Genomic DNA, 17,807 nt, shown 5'->3' on the forward strand with positions numbered 1-17,807 from the left:
TCCCTGTGGTATGAGATTCCTTTTTTCCAATGAAGCATACACAAATGACAAGAGGGTATTCACACAACTTAAAATGGGCAATGGACTGCCCAGAACAGAAGCAGAAACTTCTGCAACTTCTTCTTTAGAATCAGTTAAATGTTGTCCATATTTTGATTAATAGATGTGGGTTTGCCTACATTTTATGTAAAATCCTTGACTGGTGTCATTGCACTGATAAGCAGAATACAGTTTAGAAAAACTAACTGCTGTTCTTACTGTTTTCATATAAACTTAATGGTAGGTGTGATATCAAAAGCAAAGTTTCAGAAGTCTTTTCTATTGGAGTTAGAGGTGACTGGAGGCAAAATTAACATGCTTTATTAACTACTCTCTGAAATAACACTCTCTCATCAACCCACCCAAAACTTTTGAATTGCAACATTCTAAGTGAAAAATCCACCTTATGTCTGTCATGGAAAATTATGTTTTGCTGATTTTGCTGCTTACTCTCTGAACCCTTAATCAATACACCAATGGAAAATGCATACTCTGCTGCAATATACTGGCTGTTACCAACTGCTGCTGTCTCTTGACCCTCAGGTTTTAGTCAAAGTTAGCTAACACTTTCTAGGATGACTGCTTAAATCTGACTATTTGTTACAGAAGCAAATGAACCTGCTGTATTCAAATAACCAAAGCACAGCTACCTATCCAAAATAAATATAACTGCAACGATGACCTGAGAAAAACTACAGCCACAGAGAGAAGTGCAAAAGCCAGGTAATAAAGCTAACCTGGGTTCTTTCTCCAGCTGTGAGGAAAAACTTCCACAGATCTGCATTTTTCAAAGTGCAATACATAAGGACCCATTGATTGCCAATGAAAACAGCTGAGATGTACATTTAAAAAAAAAAAAAAAAAAAAAGGAAGTTGTGCCACACTACAGACTTGACCAGGCACAGAGTTTCAAGCTGTCTCTTTTTAATCAACTTCAGAGAAATGCCCAAGCTTCATATTATAAATTCTTCCAGTTGAGAAAGCCTTCCTTGCTTTTAGCTGCTACCTCTTCTGAGAAGAATATAATTGCAAAAATTATTGCTTACTTTAAACATTTAAGAAACCAGCACTGCTAGAGGGGGGAAAAATGACCTAGCCAGTTGCTTAATGCAGAATCCTTCCTCTTAGAGAGAGATGCAGTCCCAAGCAGAAGCTGGACCATCTCCAGAATTTGGTTATTAAGTAAGGTCTTTGGTTATTGAAGACACATGTGTCTTTGCCCTAAACCTAAGTGCTACTACCTTATTTTCAAAACAATCTAGTTTAGCTTTTTTTTTTTTTTTTTTTAATTAAAGTTTTGGAATCCCTGTATTCAAAGCAGAATTGTGTCTACTGGACAAGCAGATTTAAAATATAGATGCTCTTAACTGAACCCAGCTCATTAATACTATCAAAAATAGTGAGATAACAAAAATAGCTTTAAGAAGCTAAAATAAAACACTTTTAACAGAAGCCTTTTAGTACATATTAATACTATTTGCAAATTAGAAAATTAGAGCAGACAGTAAAAAATAAAAATAGTTGCCTGTATAATAATTAAAGACTTAAACTCTGCACCCTCAACAAATCCACTCAGCTCCAACCCCTCCCTCTGCTTCATCAGATCCTTCCCATTCTGCTTTTCTATAGCTTGAAGGTCTCTCCAAATACTAAAGACACTCAACAAAGTTCTGTTAAAAAGTAAAAAAAATTATAGATTAAAATCCTGGATTTGGTAACTATTAATAATCTACAGATGCTGAATTGATTTAACATCTGTATTTAAACCAAGTCTTCTAAATGATAAAGAGGAAAAAGCAAAAACATATGTAAATTTGTTTCCTTTTAAAAAGGCTAATAAAATGTAGCTAATCATGCTTTTCAATAGGATCCTTTTCATCATCGGGGCTCAGTGTTGTTTCATTGATCTATGTTTTCAAAGCTACGATCAAGAGTTTGAATATCAGAAGCATACTGGTGGCTGTAATTTCAACTAACAATACTATAGTTAAAATAAAACTGGCTTGGCTTTAGAGTGAAAGGCTAAGAGGTCATATGTGTTCAAGTACATGTACAATTGCTCTCCCCCAAAGCAACCTAGCCCAAGTTAAATAGGTTTAAAAAGCATATGGCTCAGAATTATTACAAACCAAACAATGAATAAATTAAAGTTGGCAGAGTCGTTCCCAAAGTGACTCAGCATGAATGCTAAATGTAGATTTTTGTTTCTTTGGGACTTGTGAAAGAAAACAAAAGTTCTTTCTTCACCTCCCTGCAGCAGCTTTTTTAGGAGAGACTGGGGAACGAGACTGACGTCAGAACCTATTTGGAATTTATTCTGCATGCAATGCCTTTCTGGATAAAGGGTGAAAAACTTTGAGGTGATTACATGAATATTCACCAGTGCACACTGAGCACAAGGGCCTTTGAAACACATTTCAGGCAAACTACCAAGCTAAACTTTTGTTTTGCTAAGATGGATATTAACTGACAGGAAGAAGAATATTCCACTTGAAAAGTCAGAACTATACTAACTGGAAATGCATCTGTTTATAGCAAAATTACACATGTGCCTAGGACTTTCCATATTAGAATAAAAAGCTAAATTAGCTCTTGTAAGTAAATCTTGCCCTCAGGATTCAGAAGGAAAAACAGAACGAAGCTTTATCCAGCTCCCTCCCTGCAACATCATGAGATTTAAACATATTTCTAATATGCCACTTCTTTGGGTATCTAAAGTCTAAGTCAGTTAATCATTTAATATGGTAGTATTATTTATAACACGTGTTCACAATGCCTTATTTTATAAAAGAGAAGCATCAGTAAATCAGATTTCATATTACGGGTGTGGGAAAGCGATTATATTGGCTACCTGTTACATCGAAAGACATCACAGTACTTTTTTAACAGTATTTCCTTAAATGTCATGTTTTGCCCTATGATTGATCATTCTGCATTTATACAAGCATTTTGGGCTGTCTCTGCTTGCTTTTTATGCTTAGATTTCTGTAAAAAAGACTGTCATTGTTTAGTTCAGACTGCTGTATAACTACATATACTTAAGGTGTTAGCAGAATACCAAACAATATTAGTTGTGCATCTAACAGAATGATACCTGCTTCCTGAATACTATGTAGTAGTTACCCCATACAGTATAAATATTTGATAATACCATCTTTGTAAACTACTTGCATTCTTATAGAAGCCCAAACGACAGAAATTAAAACGTGACGTAGTGACACTTGTTGAAAAATGGGGAAAAAGAAAGAAAACCCAAAACCATATGGAAAGATTTTTTTTTAATATAATTGTCTTTGCATTTTTGCCTCTGGTTGTCTATAATCCTCTTTAATTTTCTGCAGATATTTATGTTTCAGTAGTTATCTTGCAAGAAACCAATCTTTCATCAGGTTCCTACAAAGGAGACAAAATTCCTGAATATTTGCTGTGTGCTTATGTGATTTATTCTGAGTTAAAATTTCAATCTTAAGTCAGGCAAGCACAGAAAATGAGCAGCAAAGAAAGAAAAAGTTTGTAAGCTGAAATATTATGGAAAATTAGAAAGCATAAGAGATGTGTATGGTATAAGCAAAGAGAAAACACATTAAAGCTAATTGATATCCTTTGGTAAGTTAAGAATTACTCTGAATATGAAAAGCAAAACAGTCGGCTATCATGGATTCAGATTAGTAACAGTCTTCAAATAGATAAACCATTTATCCCAGTTTAATCTACTTTTACAAAGATGCAAAATATTTCTATTTATTGTAACATGAAAATCACTATGGTACAGAAGAATTATGTATTCCTCTACCACTCCACCACGTAGACTATAACAAATCCTCTTGTACCTTTTGTTTTGGCTTGGGGTTTTTTGTGTGTGGGTTTTTTTGTTTGTTTGGGTTTTTTTGTTTTTTGTTTTTTTTTTTTTTAAATTCATAGGAAAAAAACCCACCCTATGAAGTTATTAGCCAAAGACTGTGGCATAATAGTATTAGATTTCTATGCCAGACAAATGCAGGGAGGGTTAGACAGAGAGCTATTGTGATATGGCAGCCTTTTCAAATATTAAAGTTTTAGCCATTTAAAAGTTAAATTATGTTTACTACGTTAAACACACCAATTGCTGTCTTTCTGTTCCTAATGAAATAGAATAGTTTTTCTGTCATTGATAAGGGCCTTTTCAGAGAGGAAAAATAGCAAGGTAATTCCCTGTCCAGACAGGCAACGTGGAAAAACTACCTAAAATACCATTTTCTCTGTTAAGTATCTCGTAAGCTGTTCCAAGTAGGAATCTTAATAGAAGAATAAACCTCTGAAATCAAAAAATGTTTTAATTTCTGTAATCTAAAAGACAATACTTAGTTACAATTATTTTAAAATAAAATCATAGAATAGTTTGAGTTGTAAGGGACCTTTAAATGTCATCCCGTCCAACCCCCATGTTTTCCAGGTCTTTTCTTTTAGAAAATATGATTAAGCACAGACTATCACTACATCTGTTTCAGAATTTCCGAGTAAATTTTGAAGTGGAAGTCAAGAGCTCCAAATTTATATACAAATACCTGAAGAAGTATTTGATACTAACAAGGTTTCAACAGTCTCCCACAACATCCCTGTATCCATGTTAGGATGCTACAGTTTAGATGGGTAGACTACAACATGGGTAAAAATTAGCTAGATTGTTTAGTTCAAAAGGTAGTGTTTAACAGTTCATCATCTGCCCAGGGACCGGATGCAAGAGAAGTTCCCTCCAGAGCCTATTCTGGGACATATCCTGTTTAATATTTTATCAATGACCTGGACAAGGAGATGGAATGAGTCGTCATCAAGCTTGCAGATGACATCAAACTGTGGGATGCAATCAATACACTTGAGAGTAGGGCTGCCATTCAGGAGGATTGATTGCCAGCCTCTGGGAAGACTACAGGCATGGGCAAAAAAAAGAATCTCAGAAAATTCAACAAGATCAGAACAAGATCCTGTACCTCATACATACTAGTCCACTGCAGTAGTAAATGCTAGAGTCTGTCTGTCTGTGCAATAAAAGACATGGGTGTCATATTGACCAGAAAATGTCATTAGTTGCCTGTGTGCCTTCTCGGCAACGAAGGCTAGCAGCATATGGAGCTGTGGCAGCAGGAACTGAGCCAGCGGAACAAGGGGAAGAAATTCGCCTTCACTTGACAATTGTTAGATCATACACAGCATACTGCGTTTCATTGTGGACCCAAATACTACACTGGCAGATCTGAGCAAGTCCAGCAGAGGACCATCCAGATGGTCAGGAGGTTGGAGCACATGCACTGTGCAAGAGGCTGAGGCAATTGGCTTGGTTAGCCTAAGAAGGCTTGGGGTCATGGAGGAACCTAACACCACTTTTCAGTACAGAGAGCAGGTTATCAAAAAGACTGAGTCGGGCTCTTTACTGAGGTGCACAACAGGAGAAACAAAAGACAATGCTAAAAATTTAAAACAGGATATTCTACATGGACTAGAGGCATAGAAAACCAGGAACCACATAGAAGTAGTATACTGTGAGAATAATTAAACACTGGAACAGGCTACCCAGAGAAGTTGTGGAACTTCTTTCCTTGGAGGCTTTCAAAACCTGAGCACATAAAGCCTTGAGTAAGATAGTCTTGATAGCTGACCTTCCTTTCAGGAACAGGCTGGGCTAGATTCCTTCAAGTCCCTTCCAACCTGAATGATTCTAAGACAATGAGATGACTTTTGCAGAAAGCAGGCATACAAGATATACTCCTGAAACATTAAAAACTCTCTATGGATTTCTAATGCATATTCCAGTACCAAGAGTTCATCTTCTTTTTTCATACTCAGAATTTAGTTGCCACGGTAACACGTTTTGACTTGGAGGCTCTCTCTAGTGGTATTCTGATTTTTATAGACTAAAAAGCAGCTACTACTCTTTTTTCAAGGGCTCATATATTTACTCTCTCTGATACAAATATATTCAGGGGCATATACATGTCTCTGAACTTAAAAAATATGTACTTTAATTCCTAATTATTCATGTAGTCTCCAAACCTACAGATCTAATGACTCAATTTCTGGGGGTAGAGCCATTCATGTCATTCTGCAGCCACAGTGTACAGCCAACCTAGAGAAAACACTCCTGGAATTTTTTTCTGTTGGGTGGGAGGGTGAGATCAAGGGAGTTTTCAAACAAGTAAACAGCAGGGAAAAAGGCAATGAACAGAGTTCAATCAGTTCTGGAAGCCATTCTGATCAAAAAAGTCTCTTGCTTTCATCAAGATGAAATATTAAGACTTTTTGTTCTAATCTATGTTTATATGTAATTTGATATCTGTACCAGTCACAGATTGCCTGGTGCTAAATAAAGAGACCACTGTCACCATCTTTAGCATTACACAGTACAAGACATGTTCTAGACCCTTGCCAAAGCTGTAGCTGCAACACAGTGAAACCTCACTTCCTCACTCAAAGGGACATCTTTCCCTTCACTGTCTATGATCTGCAACAGACATGGCTGCAACTCAAAACACTTGTTCTTCTAGGCAGAACATAACAAGGAAAAGATGAAAGGATGACACAGTGCTAGCATTTCTGTCTCTAGGCAATGCAGGTAGTCTCCTGTCAGAAGATACCCTAGATGACAATGTTCATTATTGTTGGCTTTTAAGGCAAGCTATTAATCTTGTTTGTACTATATATGAAAGAAAGATGAGACTCTGACCCTATATCCATACAATGCAATGCCACATAAACCACTAAATGTCTATTAGTTTTAAATTACATAGTGTTTGGTGGGTTTTGTTTTTGTTTTTTAAGTTTGCTCTACACACATGCTGATTATACAATTATAACTTCTTGGCAACCTAAAGTCTAGTTCACCTAACACACTATTTAATAATGAGACTTACTAAAAATATTCTGCTCTAGAATAAGCACTAGCATAGTATTTAATACAGGAAAGCCAATTTTTTGCACTGACTTGAAAAGATGGTATAATTCATCAATTGAAGGATAACAGAAAATGGTAAGATAAGAGGACAGAGACTATAAACTGCATTTTATTTAATATTCTTCTCTTAGTTCTTCATGTGGCCAAAGCTTCTGCTGCTACTTAAGTTTAAAGTTGCATGAAAATTATGTCATTACATTTCCAATTACCTCTTTTAAGAAATCGGAGTACTGTGTCTTCCTGGTTTTCTACTAGAGATGCAATATTTAACTGAACATTAAAAATACCAAACTCAAATGCATAAAATATTGAATGTGGAAAGCTGCCAGCTATATTTATTCAACTTGTTTCACACAGTGAGAAAAAAGCCAGACTTACATTGCATGTAACACCTATTGCTAGTATACAGACAAAACAGTACTTTTGTTGGGTTAGAGATTTGTCTGGATGTCTGATTTTATACTTTATCTTCAAAGTTTTATAACCATCATAACAATGCCACAAGACAAAACCAAAACACACAAAACAGAAATGGGCAGTTATGTACCTATGCACACAGTCTCTGTTGCAAGCCAGTACCTCACTTGGGAATTCAACTTTTGTTCACTGGTACTCTAACCTCAGAAACCTTTATTTTTTTTCATCGTCACAAAGAATACAAATTAAGTCCCTGACAACATATTCTAAATTTATGAGGAACAGGAAGCCATTAAGGCAAGTATGTCTGATTTTATAAAACAAAAGCCATTTAAAAGTCAGACAATCTGAAGCTGGGAAGAATATTTTTGTCTTCACTTGTGAGCAATCCCGCTCTCCAATCTATTTCCAAAGTTTCTACACTAGCCAAAAGTTTGTTCTTCATATGTATGCAGACGTTCACCATAGAAATAGCCCAATGAACTTCAATCCAGATCTAAACACATTCATTAATCCAACACTGTAAAGAAATATTCAGGTTACTGTACCCTTATTACAAGTTCTTACAAGTAAGAACCGGTACTAATTGTATAGTGAATAGGAAACCTGGCTGACTTGAGATGATGGCTTTCTTCAATAAATGTTTCTGTTTTCACAATGAGGTGGATATGAGGAACTGCACCTACTTTGACCACAAGTGAGGCTGCAATTAAATTTCTATTTTAATATAAGTACATGCTTTTAATCTTACAATTTGACTATTACAATTATTATGCTTCTGAAATGTAATATCTTTTGGAATTGCACTGCTGTATCTCGACATATAATTCACACATTTAATTTTTAACATGCCCATTATACTGAAGTAAGAAGGCAAATGACAACTCCTAAACTAGTCCCCTAATTACCATCATTTCCAAATGTCATATATTCTAAAGAAAATAACTGTGCTTAGCAAAAATTTCATTGTCGCCCTTAATTTAGAGAAAAATAAACCCTCTTACCGTATTGATCCAATCATGTAGGGCTGTGCTAGCTGAACTACAATAGCTCCGCTTCCAAGCTGATGGCACGTGTACCCAGAATCCCAATCATAGTTTTTTGTGTCTCCATTCAATAAGGCATTGCGACTGCGACTTACACCCTCAATCACACTGGCACAGTCTGCAATTGTTGCAACATTTTCAGTGGGAACTGTGAATTAAAAACACAAAGATGACAGACATACAGTTAGAAAACAGTTCACATACCAATGGTCTTTATTTCTAGCAAAGAATTTGGAAAAAAAAAAGATAAAAGTATGATCAACACAAGGAAATTTAAGTCTTATTTAATATGAACTATGAAGCAGAATCAAGTGGTACAGGTAATTTTTTATAGCATTCATGCCAGAATAGCTTGACAAATTAACAGATGGATTTCTGACTTGGTGACATGAAAGAACACTTTTAATACAAATGAGGAAAAAAAAAAAAAAATCTTGTCTAGCAGAACTTTTGAAATTTTCAAACAATTTCTACCTGTTTTCATGATGAAACCTCCCTCACTCCCCCCCAAAAAAAGAAAAAAGAAAACAAAAGTAAAGAGAGATAGAGATAAATAAGTAAGTAGGAGATACTTTAAAGAACTGATGTGGACTGTGGGAAGCCAGGACTCAAAGTCTTCAAAACAAGGGCTTGAAGTCTCACAGCTCAGGAGGCTATTCTCAGCATGTACCTGTTGTGTACCTGTTGGTAGCTCTAACAGTCTGACTGTGATCAGAAATTGCACCCCAGAATTTAGAAAATGAAAATGCTTTTTAATACCTACAAAATCTTTCAATACAAATACTGGGCTACAAGAGGGAAGGAGAGGCCAATAGGTCTGCCACGCAAATGGAACAGCAAGCACAGGAGTATTTCTCATTCAGTCAAGAAACAGGAAAAAGGTATGACTGCCACACAAAAAAAAAATTATAACATCCCAATAGCAAAAGAAACTACTTCAAATCCATCCTTTTGAAAAAAGGCCAAAACACAGGATAATTATTTTCCTCCAGGAGACAGTGATGGAATGATATAGTACTTCCCCCCCATTAGTTTCATCAAAGATTTTTGCTGGATAATTCTTTTTTCTATCCTATACACAGCCACAAAAAAATGCCAGCATGTAGTAGCCTGCTATGCCAAAGAAAAGTCAAAGGTATTAGTACAGAATATCAAATTTGCCTTCTTTCATTCACCTTATATGCAGTTATTTGAGTATTACAGGGAAAATGAGCAAGTTAGGGAACTCAAAGAATTTTTCAAATTACTAAAAGCATTCCTGGGAAAGTCATGACATGAGGAAGGGAGTTTCAATTAAAAAGTGTAAGATTCTAATTGCACAGTCCAGTGCTAAACTGCTACCTTGTGCTGCAACATCTATAATGAACTTTTTCAACTCTACAACCTCCCTTGCAATCAGTGTATGTATCCAACACTGTGGTCCATGTGTCAGCATCATCTAAGTTCAGTTCTTCCTTCTCCCCAGTACATCCAAAACAGAATGCTCTAGCCTGGGAACTGCTGTTTAGAAACTGAACTAAATAAAGGATAATATAACCCTTTACTAGGCATTTTTAGAAGCAGGGGAACATTACATATTTGGCAATAAAGTGCAGTGTTGGGAGCTGTTATTCTTTAGCAAAGGACGTAAGTTTAGTGTTGGTGTCTAGAAAATCTTCCAAGAAGAGGAATGCTCTTCCTTGACATAATTTCAGCAAATTCATCGAAGACCAAGACAACAGCAGCTCCTCTGGTAGCATGTTGTAAGAAAGAGGTGTACTTTCTTGTGCATAGAGTACTTTTCCAGAACTGTTTTACAGGTGCTTCAATGCTTATTTTTAAAATTACCTATTGTTTCCCTCTGTTAACATTCAATCGAGTATGGTACTTTCTGTTTGTCATTGAGAGAATCCCAAGCTTTCTGAATGTCACCTTCCAGCAAGATGAACATAAATAAAAGCTAGTTAAGATGCCCCAGTCAGGTCCAGTACTTTCCTAAAAAGCTCAATTTTTAGCTAACCTCCTCAACTTTTCAAACTCTCTCAATCGAAAAATTAATATTAACAAGGCTGAAAAATTATGCTCTCTGAACATGTAGAAAGTCAAGGTTGCCTGTTTAGCCTTAGGTTTTTTGGGGATAGTATTAAAAGCACTGATTGGTTTATCTAAATGATAACAAAAATTCTTCCAGCACAGGCTGTATTAAAAAAAGCTAAGATTTTGTGTGTCAACTTCTGATAAAGTCCAACCAATCCGTGTGGTAATAAAATTTAAAGAGAGAGAAAAAAATTATTTACCAAAAATTATCTGAATGCCAACGATCAATTTAATAAAATTTCCAAATTCACAATATCTCATACCAAACATTTTTGAAAATCAGAATAGGAACAACAAACAAGCCAAAATAAGAATGGCACACAAAAAAATTAGAAATACATGAGACTTAAAACCAACATTACCTGAATTTTCACATAGGTGATATACATACAGAACACAGGTGATGTATAGTACAGATGCAAATGTATCATTTTAAGCCCATTGAACACTGATAACTTAATTACATACTTTTAAGAGTTGTCTGTAAAATATTTATTTAAAATACTGCAACATCTGAAAATTGCTGGAATACACCTGTGTGAAATGTCATAGCTAATTGTAAGTCTCTAGCACCCAAAAAAGAGATAATTTCCCATGAAGAGCTAGGATTCTGTGTTTTAAGTCTGCTAGTGGTGTCAGGAGCATAATCTTAAGAAAACCACCAACCAACCAAAACACCATAAAGCACACAAGGGAGAAAAGTGCAAGCTCGTTACCAAGTAATAATCCAAGGCAGCGGAAAAGCAATGGTTTCTGAAAAAATCTACTGCATTATCAAATGTACTATCATTTCTGCTCATAAAAAAATTACTAAACCCACCATATTATTATTCTAGAAACCTCTTGATTCCCTATTACTGAAAAGGGACATCCAGAAATTCCCAGATTATGGGGGAGCAGGTTGTAGACATTAGAAGTACTTCACTGGGAACAATCGGAATAAAGCAAAGACTAACGATGCAAACTAAGAGTACTGGCATCAAAAAAAAGTTTTTCTTGGCTTCCTTTTCCTCCCCTCTTCCCTGGCAGTAAGGGAACTTCTTTGATTATCTATTTTATATAGGTGTTAAAACATCTGCTATATACTGCTGCCTTCTGTAGGAAGAGGAAGCTACTGAAATCTTGGTTAAGAAAAACAAGCAAAAGTTGAAGACTGAAGATCAGTGTTCAGGCTGAGGCTCTGTGGCATATTGTGAACACCCTCTGAGCTATGTAAGGCATTAACTGAATACAGCATAGCTCAGTTCATCCAATATTTTACCTGCATGCCCTCTGAACATCATCCCGCTCCTTCTTACGTTTAGATTGCTGCACTAATCCATGACCTCCTAAGAAGATGTTACGCTGATTAGTCAAACTCCTTAACAACCGCACAGAAACTGTCTTAGTTTGTGTCTAATATAATTCTCTGGTCTTCCCTACAACAGTTAATTAGAAAGTGATTCTAACTAATTGCAGTGTGCAGAAGGTGCCATACTGTTCCTTCTCTCTAGGGGAGTCTGCCACTCCCTATTTTGAATGTTCATTATCATCTTTTTATATCCGCTTGATAAATTTATTAAAAATACCATCTGGTGGGGACTCTGCTCTGTGCTGTATTTGCAAGTCTTCTGGTTATCTTGCTTTTTCCCTGTTAGAATTTATGCTTCAGTTTAGGTCACTTGTTTACAAAAACATACTGCCAAACCCAACAGTCTTTTTTCTATTTTTTTTTTTTTTAAATGCACCAGTTATCCAGCTTTTACAGTAACCAATGTTGCAAGAGAAAACAAAAGAAGGGATTACGAATATGGGAATTCTTTTCTTCCACTGTTCATACAGCAGTTTTGCTCTGAGAAATGTGATTTGCTTTTATAGAGCAGAAAAGATGTGTGTTAGCAAAGCATACACATTCTGTAAGCAAACAAAAGAAGAGGCTACAGGACAGCACCAAAACATTTTATGAAACTTTTTGTCTCCTGGTCTTATGCTGCAGTATGCAGCAATGAACAGCTTGGGAATATATTTAATTCTAGTAATAGTATTTTTATAAAGGATTGTAAATTTCAAGGCAAGGTGTAAGGGTCATCTATACTGGCTGTATTTAAAGATAAGACAGATAGGTTATTCAACTGTCCTTAGAGATCCCCTAGGAGAAAAATGTACCAGTGAGTGTGTGGTAGCCTCAGCCATATTTATTTATCATTCCTTTAAGCTTTTTTTTTCCCCCCTTAATTTTTAGCATACTTGATTTTCCACAGAAAATTTTTCTTCCCGCAGTATTCAGAAAAAAATTAATGCAGTCATTGCTAACTAGCTTCCATATCTGAATGTCAAGTACATCCTTCCATCTCCCAGTCTGGACAGGTCAGCTTTTGCTTTCTGTCCATCCACTGTAACTTCACTGTAATCAATCGGCTAACATGAGGGGAATATCACAGAACTAGCCTCAAAAAGAACTCTTTGCAACACAGGAAGGACAGAACAGAGTGGAATCCTGCACCAGCTCACAAAACCAGCCATTCATGAACCTTAATTCAATTACTAAAATAAACATGCAGAGAAACAGCAGATCTACTGAGTAGTTTTACTTTATAGGAAGGCAGTAATTTAAAGCATTATGGACCGTTGAATATATTTATACTGCACTCTAGGCAACAGTCAAAGGTTCGCAGCCCAAGTGTCATCATTGCAACACAACTGTTCATTTTACTAAATTCTCCGAAGACACTTACAAAACCACCACTTTGTGAATAAACTATAAACAAGAAATTATACTGGAAGAAATAAATGTTTGAGTTAATATGAAGAAGTTATTTTTTTCCACATGCTGACATCTGTTAAATGCTCAACTTTCAATTACTCCATTTTTAAATGGTAAAATCGCATTCCTTCTGTACCTGAAGATCTACTGAGCTGACAAAAGTTTCCTCACTAGAAAGTGACAGCAGGAAAAAAGAAAGCCAAGAGCAAAGAAAAAAAAAAAAGAATTAGGGATGTCATTGTTATTCCAGGGTTTGACTTTATTGTATTAAATAAGTAAAAGTATCTTGGGCATTTTGCTTGCTTTATGTTCCATATGCCAAAAGATTTGTTAAGCCTAGTCATTACTCAGTATATGATTTAGTACTTGTTTATTTGCTACATGATGGTAGAAAATATTACGTCTTCAGACTTTTCAAGCTAATTAAAAGTATAGTCACAGAGTCCTGTCTCCTCTTCCACATATTCTTTCTTATTTTCTTGAGCTGAAAATTGCTGATGACGTTGCTATTTTTCACTTGAATCTTGAATCAGGAAATCAATCAAGAACTCAAGTACCAACTTTAAACAAGTATCAATAGCATTTATGCCTGTTTTAGTGAAAAGCTTTCTGCAAGACATATTTAGCTGTAACAGAAAGCCCCACTAATATTTGTCTATGTCCAGCTATCACTTTGGATTAGAGTAACTTCAGGAGAAGGCTGACTCTTCAGTTGATATCTGCTATAGCTTGTGATTTCTGATCCAATAAATTAGAACAAAAGCATTCAAGCCACTAGAATCGGCCATACTTTTAATTGCCAACCAACTGGCTAGTTACAGGCCTCATTCATTAAACATTCTGCCTGAAGGTGGCTTTTGGAAATAGCACTTGTTTCAGAAGAGCCCTATGAAGTACGCATCCTTCGTTGCAGCACTGGAAATGGGAAGAAAAAAAAAGTTTAACTGGAACCATATGAACAAATCTGTGTTGAAGAATGGGTAGCAGTAACTAAACTGACTATGTGGCTGGCTGTCCTTTCCTGTAGAAAGAGGAGGGAAAAAAAAAAAATCCCTGCAGTATTTAGATTGTCTTCAAATTTTCCTAATTGCCTAAGGCTATTGGTTGCAGCAGAACTGACTCACATTGCTGGGTAAACCTGCATGATTTTGAAAGAAGGCTAATCTTAAAAAAGAGAAAAACAAAACACGATAGCTTTGTGTGGAGTTAACATTAAACTAGATACAAAAACAGCATCTCTCACTGCTTCCTTGGAGAGAGATAGAGCAATCTTTTACAAAGCCAAACCACACACTAGGAAACTGATATGACTGGTTTTACTGTTATACATTTAATTTTTTTTTTTCTTTTCTAAAGTAACTGCCAGAGAGTAAAAGAAAGTGAATGATTATTTATTCATTTCATTTTTTCCTTTTGAAAACAATTTCTCCTAAGGCATTGAAGAGCACACAAATGAAGGTTCACAATGATTCATAAGTACTGAACAGCATTCCCCAGAGGGTGACCAAGGACATTCCAGTGTTTTATATCCATCTCCTGCTCTTCAGTCATTATTTACTTTTCTCCCTTTTGTGTGTAGCTTACAAGTTACAAGATAGTCTGATAGACTGAGACAGACTACAGATAAACACAACTTCATATAAAAGCCTTCCACATTGCACTCCCTATGACCTTAACCAGGCTCAGAATAGGATAGCAGGCTGGTCAGACCCACATGCCTTCATAGTCCTTGACTGCCCCTCAGCACCGAGTACTGATTAAAGGTCTAAATGAAGTTATCAATTTTCTCCCTTTGAGGCAGAAAAGAGAAATTGGTTCCTATATTTAGGTGGAGAAAAAAAAAAAGCAAAACAGGCGTTGCATAGAAGCAGCCCCATACCCACTGTTGTAGCTTCTTGCCACTGGACACACTGGAAGCTTTTACAAAATGTCACATCACACCAGATACCACTTCTGCCTCCAAAGGAGTATGCCTCTTGCTTGTGAAAATTTTCATTTGTTTTGCATTCTAGATTAAATATTAATGACTAAAGATGCTTCAAAATTTCAGAAATGGAAATTCATTAAAAGCAAACACTATACTTTTGAGATCTAAAAAATATTTACATCCCTGTTAAACTATACAGTTACATCAATCTTGTGAATCTAATCTGTAGAACTGTTAACTAACACATTAAGAGATAATACTATGCTGAAAAAAATTTACATCTCAACCCTAACATCTGCGTTAGTGAATAATTTCATATGGCTGAATTTTGTCACTTATCTCATTTCACATCTACAAAGCGTAAACCAACATTGAAACACCAGACAGTGCTAGAAAGAGCATTTCCTGCTACTTTTACTTCAGACCTGCTACTCAATTACAAATGGGTCACGTCAGTACTTCATCCAGTATTCTATAAAGTAACTATAAACCATCTTACATATTAACTTTTAAATGCAATATGCCAAGTTAATAATTTGTCATGAAAACCTTGTAGGCAAAAACACAGCAACATAAAATTGCTGTTACCATGAAACAGCACTTCATTTTTATTATTTACCAGCCTTCTAATCTTCACTTTACAGTGACAGCCATTACATAGACACTATGTATCAGTAGTCATTTATCTGATAAATTACCCTCTTTGTATATACAGCTTTCTGATCAAATTGAATAGGTTTCACAATAAATAAATAAATAAATAAATAAATAAATAATCTTAAATCTCCACATAAGATCCCTAAACAAATACTTCAGTGATCTTGTTTCTTTGTAATGAGATCTGAAATGACAAACTCTTTGCATACTATTTTCAGTGTTGTTTTGGCAGAAGTAAGGGTCACAAAGTCAGTCTGAAAGGAATCATATGGCCTTCAGGGGCTGACCAACATTTAATTTTCTTAATCAAACAAGTTATAGAAACAGCAGCTGTGTTTTTTCTAACCTGATTTAATACCATACAGCATAAACAATGAACCCAATAGTACTACCCAATGCTGCTTTTCAAGAGTTGAGAATGAAAGCTTCTATACTCAATGAAGCTTAAAAGCAACCTCCTCTGATTACTGCACTTTCATATATTTCATGGAGCTTTCCTAACTGCTTTCAGTTCACTTTACCCTATCTGGTCACTGCAGAAACAGAAACAAACATTACAAATCCTTATTAGAGCAATAAAATAAATCTGTGCCAACTACCCCATTGGTAGTCATAGAGATTTTTTTTAATGGAATTGGAACTGGGACAGTTTGCTTAATCAAGGGAGCCAGATAACATGCTACCTTACAGTAACCATTACAGGTATGTAAAGCAAAGCACTAAATGGATATAAGGTCACTTTGCTGTATCAAAGCTGTTGAGAGTATTTTTGAATAGGTAACACTGATGGCCATAAATTCTGGTGGAACAGCCATTGTGCCCCTGCATCATTTCACAACTGGACTGCCCTTGACTAATCCCAGAATCTTTCCCTTTGTCCCTTTCTCACCACAAATTCTGCAGGGCCAAGTATCCAACCGCTGCTGTCTCAGTTACAACTGGATGTTGGTTCACATTTCTCTTTTAATTAACTACTCGCTGAATTCTTACTCTTAATTTTCTACTAACTGTATTGACTACCATCCAAGATAAAAAGCTGTAGAGTCCTACAGGCCTCTCTACTTATTGTAGATCACTTCAAACCACTTGCATGTACATCAGCTTGACTGGCCCACACTGAATGACAGGATAGTTCCACTGATCACCAAGAACAACAACAGATACTTACTATTATGTACTCCAAACCCTACTTACCTGTAAGATTCTATAACTATAAAAAAAATTTTCATAAACAGATAAATTCTAATAAAGCCATATAAAGTCTCCATCCCCTAGATTATCTTTGAAACTCATGAAATGCTGAAACAAATAGTTGTCTCACTAAAACTCAAAATATCATTGAGTATCTGAAAGACAAGTCAATTACAGTACAAGTACACTTCCACAAACATACACAAATTCACTACCTTGCCTACTGTTACAACCAAACAATCTTTGAGTTAACACAAAAAGAAAAAGGAAATCCTATGTTAATTGAGTCCTAAATTAAATATTTGCTAAATAAGACCGATAAACTTAAATAAAAAAAATATACATATATGTACCACTTCTTTGCACATAGTAACTCCGATTTTGTATGACATTCTTAAAAATTCATAGCTGGCAGTGCTAAATTTGAAATTTAGCTCAAAGGTTTTATCAAACTTGAAACATTTTGGTTCTCCATTAACTAGCTTACTGAAGGTAGTAAACACAGTTCTTCCTTACTGCTTGTTCTATTTTCTTGTCAACAGCAACTGCAAAATTACTTGCAAACTCCCTAAAACAAAGGGAGAAATTCCTATTTGCATTATGGGACAGCTTGTACACTTTGGGGCTATATAACAAAATTCAGTAAAGTGTGATTGGTCAAGCTACTTATTTTCTGTTTAAAAAAAAAAAAAGGAAATTACACAGCAAACCTCGTAAGATCAGGTGTAACCATGCAATGCCTTTATATAAAGCATGGGGAATGGGCTGATAAAGTTCATGGAAGGA

The 17,807-nt window shown here is 35.6% G+C and overlaps 1 protein-coding gene across 1 annotated transcript in view; it reads right to left on the reverse strand.

Annotated features, from left to right (window-relative positions):
- BTBD9 (BTB domain containing 9) overlaps positions 1-17,807 on the reverse strand; it is a 129,185-nt gene that overhangs the window by 32,744 nt on the left and 78,634 nt on the right. Inside the window, exon 9 of the mRNA XM_074897026.1 lies at positions 8,386-8,575. Coding sequence (XP_074753127.1) covers positions 8,386-8,575 — 190 coding nt within the window. The remainder of the gene's footprint in view (positions 1-8,385; positions 8,576-17,807) is intronic.

Source organism: Athene noctua, chromosome 1, assembly GCF_965140245.1.
Source record: "Athene noctua chromosome 1, bAthNoc1.hap1.1, whole genome shotgun sequence".
Taxonomy (NCBI): domain Eukaryota; kingdom Metazoa; phylum Chordata; class Aves; order Strigiformes; family Strigidae; genus Athene; species Athene noctua.